Genomic DNA, 19,659 nt, shown 5'->3' with positions numbered 1-19,659 from the left:
CAAAAAATGTTACAGTAATTATTTCAAATAATACTCTATCCAAACACCTGGATTATTACTACAATCATTTTTACGGGAAACTATATTATACCAAAAGACATAATTGTATTGGTTGGTAATCAAATATTAATGATATTAAATGTATTTTAAATCTTGTCCTAATTAGTAATGGAAATGGGCTTTATTGATGAATTATTAATGATATCAATTGTATTTAAAATATAACCATAGGAATTAAAGAAAACGGAATGATTATATTATCCTAATTGTTAGCTGGTCATGTAAATAGGCTTGATTGATATTTGGCTGGTAATCAAATATTAATGATCCTAAATGTAATTAGAATCTTACCATGAGAATTAAAGAACTATAGATTAGGGATGACAAAAAAAAAAAAATGAACACAACTATATATATTATATAGTTCTAGATAGATAGACAGGTAAGAATATAGATTTTGGATCACACCCTGGACAAGAAATTTTTGCGTTGTTGCAGACAAACGTGAGGCAGAAATAAGGTAGTCTCCGTTGTATACATGCATGATCGATTGATCTGCGAACAATTTGCGGTGTCTTATTCAAATAAAACCCCCCATGTGGCAGTCGAGCAATTGAAATAGCTCAAAGCTTTAGCTCATTCGGTCACTTCAATCCTAGTGTTCTTTAAATAATCGTTTTCAGCTTCCCCGCTAGAAATTATATCGACCATTTCACATAATCTTCACAACACTAGCACAAAAATTCTCTGCATCCTTCTCCTCCTGCTCCTCCTCCTCCTCCTCCTCCTCCTGCTGCTGCTGCTCCGCCTTCTTGATTCCTCATGGCAGACCTGCACAATCAAGCTATTACTAGGGGAGTTGGGTTATCTAATCCAGACTCTGTTCCTCCTCCAAAGCCCAAAAGAAACAAGTATGCGTTAGCTTGTGCTCTTTTAGCTTGCATGTCGTCAATCCTACTTGGTTATGATACGGGAGTGATGAGTGGAGCAATGATCTACATACAGAGGGATCTTAAAATCAACGATGTACAAAAAGAAATCTTGGTGGGAACCATAAACGTCTACTCTCTTCTGGGTTCAGCCATTGCCGGTAGGACGTGCGACTGGATTGGCCGACGATACACCATAGCTATGGCAGGAGTAATCTTCTTTGCCGGGGCCATTTTAATGGCATTTGCCACCAACTATGCCTTCCTTATGTTCGGCCGGTTTGTTGCCGGACTCGGAGTCGGGTATGCTTTGATGATAGCTCCTGTATATTCTGCCGAGATCTCTCCAAGATCAATTCGGGGATTCATCACTTCTTTCACGGAAGTGTTCATCAACTTCGGCGTGTTGCTGGGATACGTGTCCAACTATTTTTTCGCCAAGCTTGCCACGAACTTGGGATGGAGATTCATGATGGGAATTGGCGCAATTCCATCGGTAATGTTGTTCGTGGGGGGCTTGATCATGCCGGAATCGCCACGTTGGCTGATGATGCATGGCAGAGTAGGGGAAGCTAGTAGAATTTTGGAGAAAACCTCGGAAACTTTACAAGAAGCCCGGGAGAGGTTAGCCGACATTAAGCAGGCTGCTGGCATCCCCGAGGACAACCACGACGAGGTGGTAGAGGTTCCCAACCACCAAGCCGGCGGTAGAGGTGCATGGAGGGAAATGTTCATCCATCCCACCCGGGCGGTTCTGCACATCACGATTGCAGGCATCGGTTTATGCTTCTTCCAGCAAGCTTCCGGCATTGACTCGGTCGTTATGTACAGCCCCACAATTTTTGAGAAGGCTGGTATAACTAGCGACAACGGTAAGCTTCTGGCCACCATATCTGTTGGGGTCACCAAGACCATCTTCATATTGGTGTCTACCTTCAATATAGACAAGTTCGGAAGGCGGATATTGCTTTTGACAAGCACCGGTGGTCTGGTATGCTCCCTGCTGGGACTGGCCATTGGATTGACGGTGATCGATCAGCATCCGACCGAGAAGCTAACAGGGGCCGTAGCTGTTTGCTTTTTCTGCGTCCTGTCGAGCGTTGCAACTTTCTCGATGGGGATGGGTCCGGTTGCTTGGGTCTATAGCTCGGAGATTTTCCCCCTGAGGTTAAGGGCTCTGGGAAGCGGCTTGGCGGCAGCCATGAACAGGTTGGTCAGCGGGGTCATTCTAATGACCTTCATTTCATTGTACAAGGCCATCACCATAGGCGGGGCATTCTTTTTGTTCGCTGGAATTGCATTCGTGGCCTTCGTTTTCTTCTTTACACTGCTGCCAGAGACGCAGGGCAGAGGCCTTGAGGAGATGGAGGAAATGTTTGGCACCTTTTTCAACTGGAGGTCCACAGTCAGAGAGTTGGAGGAAAGAAAGAAATTGAAAGCTGAAGAGGGGAAGAGGAACGATCTCGCTTAGATTGTACTATATGATCGGGACATTTGACGAGTTGATGAGTCTGTGCCGCTGCCCACCGTGTTTTGACCTGATTTGTGCTATTGGTATTTAATTAGATAGCATCATGTGAGGCAAGACATGTTTGTGTACATATAAGAGGAATAACTAATCTAACATATGACACGATTTTGGGTAGAGAATGTTGTTTGGGAGTTGCATAGTTTTGGTCTTCCCAAATTGAAATCTCTATCCTGAAGTGATCAACATGTTTGATTTATTCTTCGTATTTGAGTCATAGTCAGTTGCATGGCACTAAGCCATCAACATGTCAAAAAATGTCCCTTTGGAGATCGAAATGTATTTTTTGGGCAGGTATGTTAGAAGAGTTTTGCTCATTGTAACGTTGTCGTCCACTAAAAGTTTTGGGGAATGTACTTCCCACTTCATATGTTATAATACTATACTTCATATGATCGGTGTTATTGTGCTTTTCCACATCTGGTTTGCAAGACACCCTCCTCCTGAGTGCTTCTGAGTATGGCTGGCGTGAATCTATAGCATAATGGTCTCCCTAAGGTTGTAGCTATGATGGAAATAACCAATAATGCTTTTCTTTTCCGACGACAAGTACAAGTTGAAGATTAATTGGTGCCATAGTTTTCGCCCTGATTGCACCATACATCAGAGCAGCTTCACCTCACACCACCACCACCTTCATTGTTAGCTCTTGACAGTGACAACAAAGCCGGAAACTATTAATCAAACGTAATTGCACAAAATCTTCTTGGCTACAGATTTTAGTATGAGATATCTTCAAAAATATGTGGAATGATTAAGTTTGGTCCTCTAGAAGAAAATGAAGCAATATCTGAAGCTGTTAAATCTGGTATACTATCACCTGTGAGTATGGTTCCTCCGGGCAATCTATGGGTGTGGTTGGCACTCCTGTTTTTTAACTTGTTTTTAATAAACAAGTTTTGTAACAATTTGTTTGTAGGAGGCCATTAAAAAAGATACAAAGTTTTATAAAAATATACACCTTAAAATGCATAAAAACGCATACTAATTTCCCTCTTTTACCACTACCATCCCCAACCATTTGCACTTTCACAGCCGCCGCCCCCATCTTAGGCGCCAACACCCCACCCTCCTCCTTCCCTCATTCTTTTTCCCTCTCTTCCTCCCTCTCCTACTTGCTCTTTCCCTTTCTCCTCTCTTCCTAGGTCCCCCCACCTCTCCTCTCCCCTCCTCCTTTTCCCTCTCCCACCTCCCTCTCTCTCTACCCCATAGGCAAATCCAGTAACACGACCAGATCTAGAATTAAAAGACTAAGAAAATATTTTAGGATTATTTTTTCATACACTAATAGAATATAAATTAGTAACCTGGATATAGGATATACATGCAAAATTTGAATTTAAACTCTAAAATTTGAACATGTTGCATGCATATAATTTTGCTTATATACATTGTTAATTTAGGAAAATTTTAGCCAATATTTAACTAGTTGAAAATTAATGTCCAATGAATGTGAATTGGGCACTCGTTAAGAAAATTTTTAGATGTTCATTTTTTGAAGGAAATCGTTCCAAATTGCTCCATTTTACATTTTCTATTTGAATTAAGGAAATGTTGCCGTTTGAGTGCTTCAATTTGTCATATTATGGATATTGACGATATTTAGCTATAATTGCTGTCTTTTTCTGCTCAATTTAGTCTACATCAATACCTATTTACGGTTGATGAATTTTTAGTTGACTGGTTATAAGAAGAAGATAGGATTGGAAGGGAAAATTGTAAATTTGGTCCCTAATCTATAGTCCATGCACAGAATTAGTCCCCAATCTATTTCACAAATCAATTTTGGTCCCCAAAATATTCAATTTTGTGCGAAAGTGGAGAATTGGCAGAATTTCTTTAATTTCAGCTGGAACCAAGTCACGTGAGATCATGTGCCGGCACCTAAAATCCTTTTTTTTTAATTTTTTTTAATTTCTGAAATGCATTTTTAAATATTTTCAGTTTTCTCTTGCCTTTTGTTTTGTTAAATAAAGACATAAAAGGCTAAATTTAGTAATCATTAGTGGAAATAAATCACAGAATAAAGAGGGATGGCGACGCCCTCTACTTCATTCTTTCCTCATCTTCTTTCTTCCAACTCAAGAACAAACCCTAGGAGCCTCAATTCCATTCTAATCAGACAAGAAAAATTTCTCATTTTGACAAAAAAGTTACAAGATCTGGGCAAAAACTTTGTATCAACCTTCTTCTATTCTCAATTTAACTTCTCATGGAACCAATGAAAAATTGCAACTGCAAGCAATGAGCAATAATGGTTACTTCTTAGACAGACAACAATCCTGGGAGAAGATATTTCACTTGTACAATCAAGAAGGTATGGTTGTCTCTGTTTCTGATTTCAGCTTTTGTGTCGCTGTCTCTCTTTCTGACTTTTGTGCTAAAGCTTTATGATGTTGGCTATGAAGGATGATGGAGGAAAAGGTTGCAATTATTTTGAATAGCATGATCCGATAATATGTAGAAGGTCAACAGCTCTAATTCCTGGACTGTTACGGAGCATGAACTCTAAGAATGCTCCTATTGAAAGGCTAAGACCAAGAGAAAGAAAATTTATTGTTGGCAATTTTCTTGCTAGTACTTCTACTGGTTATTGTGTTGCTAGTGTAAAGGGCAGAAGTTTGGACAGTCTTGGTATCAATTAGCAAAAGGAAACTACGTTAGGTGTTAGGATAATTTGTTGTGGTTTAAACTTAGAGTTGAAAGACATTCATCTGGATTCTTTGGTCTTTTTTGTTGGAATAGGTGAATGTGTAAGTTGTAATCTACTATCAAGCTAGTACAGGCTGTACGTTTTGAATGAATGAATATATTGGATGTTGTATAGATCATCAATTAGTTGTTTTTTACTGTTCATTTGCAAGTTATCTCATTGTTAAGTTATCCTTGGAAAATGAATACAATTTGAGAGGTTGAGTGAAAGAGCCATTCGACGACAAAATCATGAATCCTAGCTTGGAAGAGCACATGTGTAATGCTGGATAGTAAAACAAAACAAATGGTAACATACCAAAAGATAAAAATAGAATTCATTGCTAACTTGGATCCGATGTACAAAAGATATATTTCAGAATTCATTACGACCATCAAATAGGCACTGTTTTATCATTTGCCAAAAATGATTACAAACTTCAAAATGTCAAGTTCACGCTGGCTTGTTCTCAAGATACATGAGTTCCAAAATACCAATGTACAAAAGCTACTAATCTGACAATAACATATTTCAAATTCAACAACACAACCATCCAAAAGGTGCTGATTAGCAATATTAAGCTAGCTACAAGATCATCAATTAGTTGACATTGGCTTTCCTTTTGTCATTATAGGTCACACTCTAGTCCGCACTAGCATTCAGGCCTGAGGTCGTAGCCATTGCAAGGTGGATTTGAACATCTCTAATCCTAAAAGGTACAGATCGTCCTTGGCCAACTGGTTGACTACTATGTGCTACAAAAGTTTCTGGGATCCCAAAAATTTCATGCAGGTTTGGTTGAGTAGTAGGGATAGAAGATATTATGTTGTCATCACTAGTTGCTAGGTTGTTCTATGATGAGTCTATTTGCTTTGCACTTCATTTGATGCCATTTCCCTATAATACAATAGCATTAAACCACTAAATATTGAACTCACAAGAAGCAATAAACTAAATGTACATTAAGTAATGAAATTACAACAAATTTTCTTGATGTTGTTGTCGTCTTTGCATTTAAAGTGTTGCCCCTAACCTACAACATAGTATAAAATGCATTAGCTGCTGCAATGTTACGATCATTACTATATCTGTCTACACAAATTAGGAATTATTACTTACATGGTTGTCTACCATCATGTCATCTAGTTGCGAGAGACTCATATCCCAATTTGCTTGTGTTTCCTGCCCCTGTTCACTCATTTGACTGGCTGCAGCACTTGCTTCTTGTCTAAGTTTGCATGTCTGTGTGTTATGGCATTACTCACCACAAAATGAACATTTACAGATTTCATCAAATCTTCTTACCTTCTTGCACTGCTCCTTTGTTTGTTGTATCTCATCAGCAGATTTTCTCCTCTGTTTCTTTGGTCTTCCTAGTGCTCTTCCATAAGTTGGTGGGAGGGGTGCTTGAAGATCTATATCTTCCCACTCATTCTCTCCATTCACTTGTAAAATGTAGGGGCCATAACATTTAAGATATGTTTTAACACTATAACCGTCATCAACGTACTGCTTAGGGTCCTTCATAGCAATCCACAAAGCTGAAATTGCATGAGCACATGGTATCCCAGTCAATCCTATTTCCTGCATAAGCAAGTCCTATCCTTAATATGGACTGCCCACTTTTCATTATAAGGACAAGCAACTTCAAAACTCACATCATTTGATTTGTAAGACACATAGTAAGTTGCCTTGTCAATATTGACCCTTATCCTTTTTTTGGACAGAAATCAAATTTACTCTACTTTTCCCTTACTCTATCTCTATTTTCCTGCCTTCTTTGCATGGCAAAATGCCTTAGTGTCTCCATCATGACAACAATGGAACCCTCCCTAGCATCTAATATTTTATTGTTAAATGATTCACATATGTTATTCAACAGCATGTCACACTTAAGGAATGTTTTGAAGTGTCATCTACTCCACTCTGCTGGATTCTTGTCCTCTAACCACTTAATTGCCTCAACATCCAATTTTTCTATGGCCTCCATTCTTCTTATGAATTGTGTATGAGTAATTGCCCTAGCTTTATTCTATAGAGCTTGCCTCATGGCTACCCCTTTGAATCCAGCAATTGCCATATTGTTGTGCATATGCTTCACACAAAATTTGTGATCAGCCCCTGAAAAAACTGTTTCACATGCCTGGATTATGCCCTTCTGCTTGTCACTCATTATGGTCCATTCATAGTCTTTTTCAATTTTTAGATCCTTCTTAAGTAAAGTTAGAAACCAAATCCAGGAATCCTTAGTTTCTCTAGAATAAGAAATTGGATACAAACCATTATTTGGATCAATTTCAACTGCTGTCAGCAATACTCCACCAACTGCACCTTTGAGAAAAGTCCCATCTAACCCAAACACAGGCCTACAAGCATCTTAAAATCCTTTTTTCACCCCAGCAAAGCACATGTACAATCTTTGAAATTTTCCTTGTTTGGTGATTGAATCACAGTAGTCATCTGCCACCTTTATTACTACAATACTGTCTGGGTTACTTCTCAAGATTTCATTGATATACTTGGGCAACTTATTGTACTGGTCCACATCACTACCTTGGGCCAACTCCCTACTAATTTTTTTAGCTCTATAGCCTTGATGTCTACTCAAATAGCACTTGTTCTCTTTCATTACCAGATTTTTGAAGCTAGATGATAGGTTGCAATTTTATTATTTATTTTATAATTAATTTCTCCCGTTACCTTATCTAATATGGATTAATTGTCAGATTCTACTCACTTTTAAAAATTTGCATTTACTACAGGGAGTAGAGCAGGAATATCATAACAAGTGCCAATTTGACGGTTATCCGGAAAAGAATTGTAGCAGCAGAAAAACGAGGGTGAACAAGTCAACTCTGCCTTGGTACTCCAGGGGCATTTTTGGAAAAGGAAAACTCTTCCCCTTTTGGCAATTGCCGAACAGAGGAGAGACGGAGAGGCGGTAGAAGACTGGACTCTTTCTTTCTCTTCGGGCCCACCGCATAGCAATAGGAAGATTTAGATAGGAATTAGGAGTAGAGAACTAGTACTATCTTTGGAGCTTTTGCTTTGGACTTTTCCTTTTTTCGTTTCTTTCAGTAGCTTTCCTCCTCGTATGCCAGGGACAATTAGAAACAACTGAATCATTCACTGTAGTTTCTCGTTTTCTTTCATCATTCGGTCAAATTGAATTCTCGCGAGCAAGGACAATGGCCGCGACTGTTGCTTCAGTTTTGTATGGGTTTTTCTCATCAACAATGAACTAAATCCCTTTTTCTAGTCAAGGAACAACTGATGCTTTGGGACACCTGAAAATTGTGAGATCGAACTAATTTCATTTTTTTTATTTATTGGTATTTGCATATTCCCTGATTAAAGCGCTTACGATTGTTCAATTAATTGATTGTTTTGGATCCGGATAATTAGTTAATTTGGGAATTTATTGTCAATTGGGGCGTTAAATCCGTAATTGTTTAATTGCTCTGAATTAGTGACAACTGGCGTGATTGGGTTCGTGTCAGGGGAATACGCGGGCTAACCTAAAATAACCCTGGTAGTGAGTTATTTGATTAAAATAGAGTTCCTCTAATACGTAAGGCAGTTAGGGAATTAAATCTTACGGGCGTACCTAGGATTATTTCTCAATTAGAGCAGTGATTAACGGGCGTACCTTAATCACCGACACAATAAGGAGGGGTTGACTGTCATCGCTTGTTTGGCAGTTAGAACCTATTTGTTAGTAAATAATTGGAATTGCCTTTGTATCGATGATCAATTAGGTGAACCATTACTGAAGTTATTTCTTGGCTATACCTTTAATTATTACTACTCCAATTCTAGTAAATTGTCATTTAATTTTTGGTTAGCTATCTATTTTTATTTGAACTGCTTTAATTGTCATCATTTATACAAAATCACCCCCTTGTTAGTTTGAATTTCAAAAGGAACAATTACTCCCAGTCCCTGTGGATTCGACCCTGCTCACCACTATTTACAGAAGTTAATTTTTGTTCGAGTAGGTTTTTATTATTGCACAGGCTCGACAACCTATCACTAGAATAATCCAGCTTGGGATTCTCCCTAAATGCGTCAACAGATTTTCTACCAACCTACCCAGATTTGACACTCTTCTTATGATATGAAAACCCACACTTGTGCTTATTCTGGAATGTTCTAACTTCCAATCAGCCATCACCTTTCATCTTCTTGGCATATATGCATCAATTACATCCTTTTTTTAGGACAAATTGCTCTAACTCTAATGGTATCACTCTTGATGAATTTAAATGGTCTACCCCACTTGATATTCCAGGATCTAACTGCCTCTTTAAACTCCTTGAATGTGGTAAATACCTATCTAAGTTCAAGTTTGGGATTATCCGTATCCTTAGGGTCATACATAAGGGGGGTCTTGAATGACCCTTTTTATCTGAACCTTGGTGACTATTAATATCTGAACCTGAATCTAGTGCAACATCTATGTCGGAGTTGTCATCATTAATATCAGAATTATTCACCATTTGTCTCCTAGTTTCCTCTACATATTTCTGTTTTTTTTCATTCCTCTTAAGTTGCTTTTTCTTGTGATTTTCTATCCCTAACCATTCTAAATTATTATCAATATTTTCTTAATAGTCATTGTCATCATAATTTTGCTCATAATCTGAGTCTTTTTCTGAGAATTTTCCAGAATCAGAATCACCTTTATATTCATGATCAGATTCATCATCTTTATCTTCTAATACAAAATCTTTATCATCAATGTTAGACCCCCAACTATGATGCTTGTCGTGCCCTATTTTTGAAAAGAAAAAGAGAAAAGGTGTTTTAAAAATGAGTTTTTGATTTTAAAAAATAAAGAAAAGGGATCTAAAATGAGATTTAGAATAGAGTAAATTTTTCCTATACTGACGGTGTATACACTATCATCGTTGGATTCATGACACGTGTGCAAAAGTTGAATTTCAAATTCAAATTTTGCATAGTTGTCAATCATCCAACGCTGATAGTGTATATACTGTCAGTGTAGGAAAGATTAATTCTTTAGAATATGCAACGATTTGGGTCTAAAATAATAGTCTAAAAAGGTTTTTTTTTAAGAAAAAGAGAGTCGCTACTTGGAATTGAGTTTAGGTGTACCAAGTCACCCAAATATATTTCAAATGAAAAAAATAAATAAAAATTCTTTTAAACCACTCCAAATCTTTGAAAAAAAGAGAAAAGAGTTCGGGAGTCATGGTTGAAAAAGGGAAGGCAAAAATTTGATCTAAGACACCATTTCAATCTAATCAAGATTAGTTACGAGATTTAGTAAAAAATTTTCGTAATCTAACTTATAAAACTTTTCACATTTGGATGCTTCTATATGGATGCAAACTTAAACCTAGTGGTATCGAGAGGGACGAAATGTCTTTTCAAAATTTAATTGGTGCAAATCATATTAATTGTGAACCCCAAAAATGATTTTTTGAAGAGATCACCAATATGCAAAAGATGAGATTCGAAAAAAATTATGATATATAGATAAATATACATAATCTAAAAATGAGGAATACAACTTAACAGATACGGGAGACTAAAATTAATGACACAATTTTCCTTCTTATAGAGAGGTAATAGTATGTTAAGGTTAAAAAAAATCATACTCGCTCATTTCATATATTCGAAGGGTGACTTTTCTAACTTAATCAAGCAAATAGACTAGCTTTCTTCTAATTTCCTAAAATGAGATGTAATTCTAAATAATATGATTCAAACATATAGAGTTTAAGGAAATAATAGTAGGAAAAATATCATGCAAATGATAAAAAATATAAAATGAAAAACATGCAAGAAATGCAATAAATGTCACACGAAATATGAATCTAGTGCGAAAATGGCTTAAAGGGTCTAGTATTGAACTAGCCAATTTCTACAAGTCCTCACTAGCATTGGATTAGTGAGAAATCAGGGAGAAAAACCATAATTAGTGTTGGATTAATGTGGTTACGTCATGCACGCATTATAAATAAATAAAATATATAGAGCATAATTAAAATAAATAAATACATAAAGCATGTAGAACACATAGCATATAAGCATAATATCTAGACACAAAACTTTAGAAAAAGTGAATAAAACTTACAAGTACATAAGCACATAAGCACATAAGCACAAAATACCCAACTATTACATTGGGGCCTTAACTACAATCTAAAAAGGGAAATATAGATAATAAACCTATCTAACTTCTCTATTATATTTATTTATCTAATTATATTTCTTGCAAAAAAATAAAACCTATCTATTAGATTGGCTATCTAATTACATTTCTTGCATAAAGGGACATTACCTATTCATTACAATTTGGGCATTTAAATGCCCTCCAAATAATCACAAGACTTAAATTAGACATGCATAAAATGAATAAAAGTTTAAAATAAATAAGTGAAAGAAAAAACACATAAACATATAAACATATAAGAGCACGTATGAGCACATAAAAGAATTTAAAGGGTAATAGGTATACCTACCTTTTCAAATAGTGGCTATATGAGGGGAAGAGAGAGTTGTCTATCTTTCTAAAATTAACAAACGGGTCAATGCATCAATTTAATTGACAATACTTTGAAAGAGAATGAAAACGGATACTAAATTCCCCTTATTATTGTAAAAATGTAAATAAACATAAGACATCTAGAATTTACAAGTTAAATGCATTTAAATGAAGCATAATTTAGCAATTAAAGAAAAGAAACAATGTAATTGAGAAATCAAAAAATTAATGGGGACTAAATTATAAAAGTTAAAAAGTTTTAGGTGTCAAATTATAATTTTCAAAAAGAGTAGGGGTCAAAATTGAGTAAAAAAAGTTTAGCAATCAAAATAAATTAAATTAAGGATCTAAGTAAAATATATCCAAAATTTTAGGGTCATAGTAAAGTTACTCAAAAGATTGAGGGCTAGATTGCAAAATTCAACTTCTGATTTGGGCACAAGTTAAGAAACAAAATTTAGCCCTCATTTTTTGCTTGGGCCGAATTACTCTAGACCAGAAGAAAACTTGCAAGCCATTTTCATTAAAACAGAAGCAAGCCCAAATGAAAATTTTAACAAACCCCAAATATGAAACCTATCTAAACTAGATGCCAAAGTCCAAGCGCAAGCCCAAGCAAATAAAATAAGAAAGCCCACCCCTTTTTTCTTTTCTCTCTTTTCTTTCCTTTTTTTTTTTTTTTTGTTCTTCTCCCTTTTCTTCTTCATCTTCTTCGGCAAGACTGGAACTTCAGCTACCGGTGGCCATGGCCGCCATTGCCGGATCGTTGCCAGCCGCTAGTTGTTGGCAATATTTTCGGTCATGAAAACTCACTAAAATACAACTCCCTTCTTGATTTTTTGCGTAAAATCCATTTCCAGGCTTATTTTTTAACAAAAAATTAATGAATCATGCTGAAATAGATTAAAAAAAAATACTGTAGTTTCCATTTTTCAAAACCACTCTAATTACCACTAAAATTCATAAAATCTACACCAAAACAACCCTTATCGATCCTAGAGTGCAGCTATGACCTTAAATGAACACAACCCAACTTAATTTGGTTTCTCATTCTAGCATTTTTTCAAACACTTGGAATGCAAACACAAAAGCTACTTTTCTTTCTTCAAATTTTCTCTATGACTTGCCCAATATTCCAACAGTACAATAACAACAAAAACAAGCAAGAGCAAGCAACAAATAAGCAACAAAACATGCCTCCAATGTGATTTAAAAAAGTTGGAAAATACCTCAATGAAATTTGTAGTCCCTTGGTTCACATTTTGATGAAATTCCCCAGCCTCAACCGTCCTTTTGTTTCCTTTGTTTGCTTCATTTCCTCCACCTTCTTATACTATCTTCTTATTAGCTTGTGCATGGGTGTGTTGTGTTGTGAGTTGAGAAAAAGGGAGAAAAGTAAAAGGAAACCGAGAGGGAGATATGAGTTATGGAAGCCGAGAGAGGGAGCAAAAAATGGTGAGTTGTTTGTGTGTTGATAGGGGGAGCCGAGAGAGTGAGAGAGATTTTTTTGAGAGGAAAGTTGGAGTGGTTGTCTTGTGGAAGGAAAAAATTGAGGTGAGAAGAGTCGAAAGAATCCTAAGCCCGGAAAAATTTTGTGGCGTTGTTATCTATTTATGTGGCAAAAATTCTAAAACTTAGGATTGATGGTTAGGATAAAATAGGATTATATATCTTATTCCCCTCCCTTTGATCCTTTTTTGGTAGGTGTTAAAGGATAGAATTTGGGATGAGTTGTTCTTGTACCACTAAACTTGGGGAGAAACAAAGAGAAGAAAAGAAAGAAAGAAAAACCAATCCATTAGTTTCCAGCTTGCGTCGTACTGGTTTCTTACTTGCAACATGAAGAAAGAATGGCGCACATGCGCACCAGGAGCTGATCTTCTTCTTTTTCTTTTTTTTTTTTTGCATAAACCTACAAAATAAAAATAAAAATAATTATTAAACCAATTTAAGTAAAAAATGTAGTACAGTTAAAATTCCAGCTGTATCTGATTAAAAAAAGTGTGGAAAGTTGGAAAAATAACTCATGGGAGTTTCAAGAGTCAAAAATGACAACTAGAAACAACTCATTTGACTCTTGAATCCTCTGTAAATGTTAGCCTTTGGAGAACATTTTCACAACTTTTGGAAGGCTAGAGAAACTCACCAAAAATTTAGTTTTCACTAGAATTTCCTTAGTTCATTAGTTAGAGTCGTATAGTATAGTTAGTGTAGTTTTTTCTTCTTGTATTTGTAGTTAGATTTGGATGAAAATTTGAAGAGCAAAGATGGAGAGTTAGAGTTCATGTGACAAGGGTGACTTCTCTCCTATCACTTTCTCTTTTGTATTTAATATCATGTTTAACTATAATACAAGTTTGGATTTGTTTTTCTTCATGTTTAGTTAAAGTTTATGCCTAGAGTTATGGATGAACTTTTTATATCTTGTTTGTGATATTTACTTGGTTATTTGATGATATTATTTTGAACAAGTTATTTATCACTTTTGCTTTTCTAATCAAAATTAACCCGCCATTAGTTGTAATAATTTTAAAGTATTAAGTTTGTAATGAGAATTGAAATTTAACACTAGTTGAAGGAAGTGATAAACCTAGAAAGTTCACTCATGAGAGTACAGGAGCACCTATGTGGCTTTAATGACTTGTTACATGTAATTTTATAGAAGAAATGAGTTTGTAATTAATTTCATAACTACGAGAGTGAGTATGGCTTAATTACAAGTATAGTTGATTCACTATGATAGTAGCTTTCACATACATTAGGAAATTACGCCATAACTAGCCAAGATAATAGCATTCACTTAACTGGTAATACCATTTACAAGAGTATTAAGAAATTCCATATCTCTAAGAGTTCTAATGTTAATTTTATTACTTTTACTTCATTTTTATAGTCTAAATAATAAAGGAGTTCGAAAATCATCGGTAATTGAAAATATTCCCTGTGGGTTCGACCCTTAATACCCTACACTGGCTCTCGACTCGTATACTTGTGAAAAATCACGTGTGGAGTATTTAGAATGTTATAAATGTAAAACTTGATTGTGGATTAGCTAATTGTATATGTATACCCCGCGCTTGTCAAAGGGTATCGAGAGGGATGAAATGTCTCTTTAAAAGTTAATTAGTGCAAATCACATTAATTGTGAAGCTCAAAAATGTTTCTTTGAAGAGACCATGAATATGTAAAAGATGAAATTCGAAAAAAGAAAATTACGATATATAGATAAATATACATGTCTTAAAAAAGAGAAATGCAATATAATGGGTACGGAATACTAAAATTCGTGGCACAATTTTTCTTCTTATAGAGGGGTAATAACTTTCGAAGATTAAAAAAGCCGTACTCGTTCATTTCTCATACTCGTCCATACTCTTTTAACCTAATCAAGTAAATGAACTACTTTCCTTCTAATTTTCTAAAATGAGATGCAATTTTAAATGATATGATTCAAACATATAGAGGGTAAGGGAATAGGAAAAATTTCATATAAATGATAAAAAATCTAAAATAAAAAAAATGTATGAAATACAATAAATATCACACAAAAAATGAATCTAGCGCGAAGATAGTCTAAAGGATCTAGCATTAGACTAACACATTTCTATAAGTCCTCACTAGCATTGAACTAGTGAGAAATCGGGGAGAAAAATTATAACTAGCATTGGACTAGTGTAGTTACGTCATGCAGTCATTATAAACAAATAAAACATATAGAATATAATTAAAACAAATAAACATGTAAAGCACATAAAAGCATGTAGAACACATAGCACATAAGCATAATATCTAAATGTAAAATCCTAGAGAAAGCGAATAAAACATATAAGTACATAAGCACACAAGCACATAATACCTAATTATTACATTGGGCCCTAATTATAATCTAAAAGGGGAAATATAGATAATAAACCTCTCTAACCTATCTATTACATTTATGTACCTAATTATATTTCTTTCAAAAATCGAAAACTTATCTATTACATTGGCTATCTAATTACATTTCTTGCATAAAGAGGCATTGCCTATCTATTACATTTTGGGAATTTGAATACCCTCCAAATAATCACAAGACTTAAATTAAACATGCACAAAATGAATAGAAGAAAAAACACATAAACATATAAACACATAAGAGCACGTAGGAGCACATAAAAGAATTTAAAGGGTAATAGGTATACCTCCCTTTTCAAGTAATGGTTAAAAGAGGGGAAGGGAGAGTTGCCTATCTTTCCAAATCAACAAATGGATAAATGTACCAATTTAATTGACAATACTTTGAAAGAGAATGAAAACATACACTACATTTCCATTATTATTGCAAAAATATAAATAAACAAGAAAGCCCACCCCTTTTTTCTTTTCTCTTTGTTCTTTCCTTTCTTTTTTTTCTCCTTCTCCCATTTCTTCTTCATTTTCTCTGGCAAGAATGGAGCTTCAACTGCCGGTGGCCATTGATAAGTATATATTTTACATATTTTTAGTGTATTTTATTAGTTAGTTTTGGTATATTTTATCTACCTTTATAGCTAATTAACCAGGATTCTAGTGAAAATATGCATTTTGTGGTTTAAAGTATAAAAATTGTATTTATATGAATTTTTATAGTGAAAACTTCATGTTTTTGTAGGTTTCATGATTCAATCATCAATTAGAGTGAATTGAGAGGATAATTAGATGATTCATGATGATTTTGAAGTGGTTTAAAGAAGATATGAAGTGCAAGAGAGGAAATGCAATCAAGAACAAAAGAAGAAAAGTTTTTCAGTTTTGACACCTTGTGGTATTTTGGTTATATCTTGAGTTAAAAGCATTGGATTTAGATGATTCTTAAATCATTTTGAAACTAAAAGATATATCTACATTTGATATGAAAACATCGAAGTCCAGTTCAGTCATTTTCCTTGTAAAAATGTCGAAATACAGAAGTGCATGTGCATTGTCGAAAGCTCAAATAGAGCTCTAGCTAGCTAAGAGTATTTTGGTCATATCGTAGTCCACAGAGCTCCAAATGACATCATTCTTGAGGTATTGGAAAGCTAATAAAAGGGCTACAACTTTTATGTTTTGTACAAGAGGTAGTTCGGCCTCCATCATTGAAAAAATATCAGTTGAAATAGTGTTGATATGAAAACGCGACTATTCAATATGCGAGATGAAGTCGCGTATTCCTCAGGTTGCGTATTCTCTTCTGTTTTCTGCAAATTGCTCATCAACTTGCCCTACTTTCACACAACTTTTTCATCTCAGTTCTAACTGTCAATTTCGGCTGTATCTAATCAAGAAAAGTGTGAAAAGTTGGAAAGACAACTCATAGGAGTTTCAAGAGTAAAAAATGATAACTAGAAACAACTCATTTGGCTCTTGAATTCTCTATAAATAGCAGCCTTTGGAGACCATTTTCAAAACTTTGGAAGGCTAGAAAAACTCACAAAAAATTTAGCTTTCACTAGAATTTCTTTAGTTCATTAGTTAGGGTAATATAAAGTAGTTAGTGTAGTTTTTCTTTTTTGTATTTGTAATTAGATTTAGATGAAGATTTGAAGAGCAAAAATGGAGAGTTTGAAGCTCATGTGACAAGGGTGACTTCTCTTCTATCACTTTCTCTTTTATATTTGATTTTATGTTTAACTATATTACAAGTTTGGTGTTTATTTTCATGTTTTGCTAAAGTTTATGTCTAGAGTTATGGATGAACTGTCTATACCTTGTTTGTGATGTTTATTTGGTTATTTGATGATACTATTTTGAGCAAGTTATTTATCACTTTTATTTTTCTAATAATGATTAACCAACCATTAATTTTGATAATCTAAATGTGTTAAGTTTGCAATGAGAATTGGAATTTAACACTAGTTCAAGGAAGTGATAGTCAAAGAAGCGATAAACCTAGAGAGTAAACTCACGAGAGTAGAGGAGTGTGAGGACCCGAAAATTATCTTTCTTTTATCTTATTTCTTTGAGCACGTTTCCTTTACTTTACATTATCACCTTAATTTCCTTGATATTTTTGTAAGTGAGTCAAGTTTTAAAAATCATTTTCTTTTTATAAGTTAGTACATGTTAAATTTGAAGTGCATTATGGAAGTGAGACCCGCTAATACGGTAATTTTGATAAAATTTTGAAGATTAAAAGGAGTTTTGTACTAAGGAATATTATTTTGTAAGGTGTTAAAAGATAATTAGAGATTGGTTAGATATTTTAGTGATTAGAAGACAACAAGATGAGGATTAACCATTTGAGGACTTTTGTCAACAAAGTTTTGGATCTATGACTTTGACTCCAACCTTTCTTATTGTAAGAACCCTCACTTAAAACATAAATTCTCCTAAATCACTTGCATTGCCTTAAGATTAAATCAATTATACATTTTCTTGCATTGCATTTCATTGCCTTTTACATGAATCACTACAAGAATTTTGGTCATCAGTGATAACTATTTTTCGTCACAAATAATCAAAAAGTCGTCACTGATGACCATTATTGACAACATTTCAGTTGTCGCAAGGTCGTCACTGAATCTCCGTCGGTAAAAGTATACAGTGACGACTTTAAAGTCGTCAGTAAATAGAACCTTTTTTATGACAATCTATGTCGTCAGTAAAAGATGAAAGTATACAGTGACGACCTTAGAGTCGTCAGTGAATGAAACTTTTTATGACAACATATGTCATCAGTAAAAGCTATAAATCTAGTGACAACACCTTCTCTTGTCAGTAATGCAAGGGATGCATGAAGGGACGATAGTGAGGGCATAGGGGAATTAGTGACAACTTTGTTGTCAATAAACCCCTGAAGGGGAATTAGTGACAACTTTGTTGTCAATAAACCCCTGATCAACTGTGGCAACAATCCCTTATCAATAGACAGTTTTGATTGAGTGATAATAACAATTGTCAATAAAGACATCCTGCCTAGAAAAATACTACTCATTTACAACACCTTACACATGACTTTCCTACTACAATAATATCTAAAAAATGAAAATATCAGCAATGTTTAATAAATAACAAATGTAGCCACCCGTTACAATAGAATATGCCAAAATAATATATTAAATATTCAAATGTCATAAATAAGTGCAACATCATAGTACAAATAGTTTCATAAGTTTGAGTAGAACAAATACTACTCATATAAGTCAAGGCTGCACTAAAAAACATATTCCAAGTCCCAAAACATTTCCTGCGCTTCTGAAACATTTTCTAAACTTAAGACAGCACTATAACCACAGTTTTTGAGCCGACATGTAAGCCGTACTGCTAATCTTCTTCGAAACCTCCAAAATGAGCAATATATCTGCAATAAAGTAGTAAAGTTATTAGTAAAGTTATCAGGTGACAAAAGCAAAACAGTCTCTAATTGCTAAATAAACAACAAAAGTAACAAACATTCACTAATCTGATACCACCGTAATGAATGCAGCAATTGCAGCAGAAATAGAGTGATAAGGGGGAGAGAAACTAGACTTGAGGAAGAAGAAAGAGAGATATTATTCAAAATGATTTTTTCATGTTGCCCAATCCAGATTTCTGCATTCTTATACAGCTCAAGAATAACAAAATAACTACTTGATTGTTGACTCAGCACAACAGTCTAACTAACAAGGAAGATTCCCTTTAACTACTTGAAGGAAATACATTTCGCATGTACTATACTGGTATTCTTCAAGTGAAATACTATACTAGAAATACATTAATTCTTCAAGTTGAAACTGACAATCCACTGCAGAGAGACCAAACAGTACTATACTGATATTAAAGGCTAGACGGACACAAATTAATGGAAGGGGAGAAGATGGAGAAGGGGAGAGTATGTGTAACAGGTGGAACTGGACTTTTTGGCATTATGGTTGATCAAAAGGCTTCTTGAAGATGGTTATTCTGTCAACGCTACAATTAGGTCCTCTTCAGGTTCATGTTTGCTAATTTACTAGTAATTAGTTCTTTACTTGAATTACTTTACCATTTCCATCTGCAACTTTACATATCATCA

The 19,659-nt window shown here is 34.7% G+C and overlaps 2 protein-coding genes across 2 annotated transcripts; one reads left to right on the top strand and one right to left on the bottom strand.

Annotated features, from left to right (window-relative positions):
- Window positions 1–879: 879 nt before the first annotated feature.
- On the top strand, window positions 880–2,400 carry LOC113751873 (putative polyol transporter 2). The gene has a single exon (XM_027296019.1). The coding sequence runs from the start codon at window positions 943–945 to the stop codon at window positions 2,398–2,400; it is 1,458 nt and encodes a 485-aa protein (XP_027151820.1). The 5' UTR covers window positions 880–942.
- Window positions 2,401–6,028: 3,628 nt separating this feature from the next.
- On the bottom strand, window positions 6,029–7,778 carry LOC113751872. Its single transcript, XM_027296018.1, has 6 exons — window positions 7,601–7,778; window positions 7,206–7,498; window positions 6,455–6,733; window positions 6,269–6,391; window positions 6,129–6,182; window positions 6,029–6,046 (listed from the first exon to the last, which is right to left on the bottom strand). The coding sequence occupies exons 1-6, from the start codon at window positions 7,776–7,778 to the stop codon at window positions 6,029–6,031; spliced, it is 945 nt and encodes a 314-aa protein (XP_027151819.1).
- Window positions 7,779–19,659: the final 11,881 nt, after the last annotated feature.

Source organism: Coffea eugenioides, chromosome 11 (genome assembly GCF_003713205.1).
Source record: "Coffea eugenioides isolate CCC68of chromosome 11, Ceug_1.0, whole genome shotgun sequence".
Classification (NCBI taxonomy): domain Eukaryota; kingdom Viridiplantae; phylum Streptophyta; class Magnoliopsida; order Gentianales; family Rubiaceae; genus Coffea; species Coffea eugenioides.
Note: the sequence above shows the minus strand (reverse complement) of the source record. Positions and strands in the feature narration are given on the sequence as shown.

Bases quoted from the DNA above. Each gene is read 5' to 3' on its own strand.
- LOC113751873 (XM_027296019.1), top strand. From the start codon at position 943: ATGTCGTCAATCCTACTTGGTTATGATACGGGAGTGATGAGTGGAGCA.
- LOC113751872 (XM_027296018.1), bottom strand. From the start codon at position 7,778: ATGAAAGAGAACAAGTGCTATTTGAGTAGACATCAAGGCTATAGAGCT. The intron at 7,499-7,600 runs GTGATTCAATCA...TGTTTGGGTTAG, and splicing joins AAAGGTGGCAGATGACTACT to ATGGGACTTTTCTCAAAGGT. The intron at 6,392-6,454 runs GTAAGAAGATTT...CATAACACACAG, and splicing joins CAAAGGAGCAGTGCAAGAAG to ACATGCAAACTTAGACAAGA.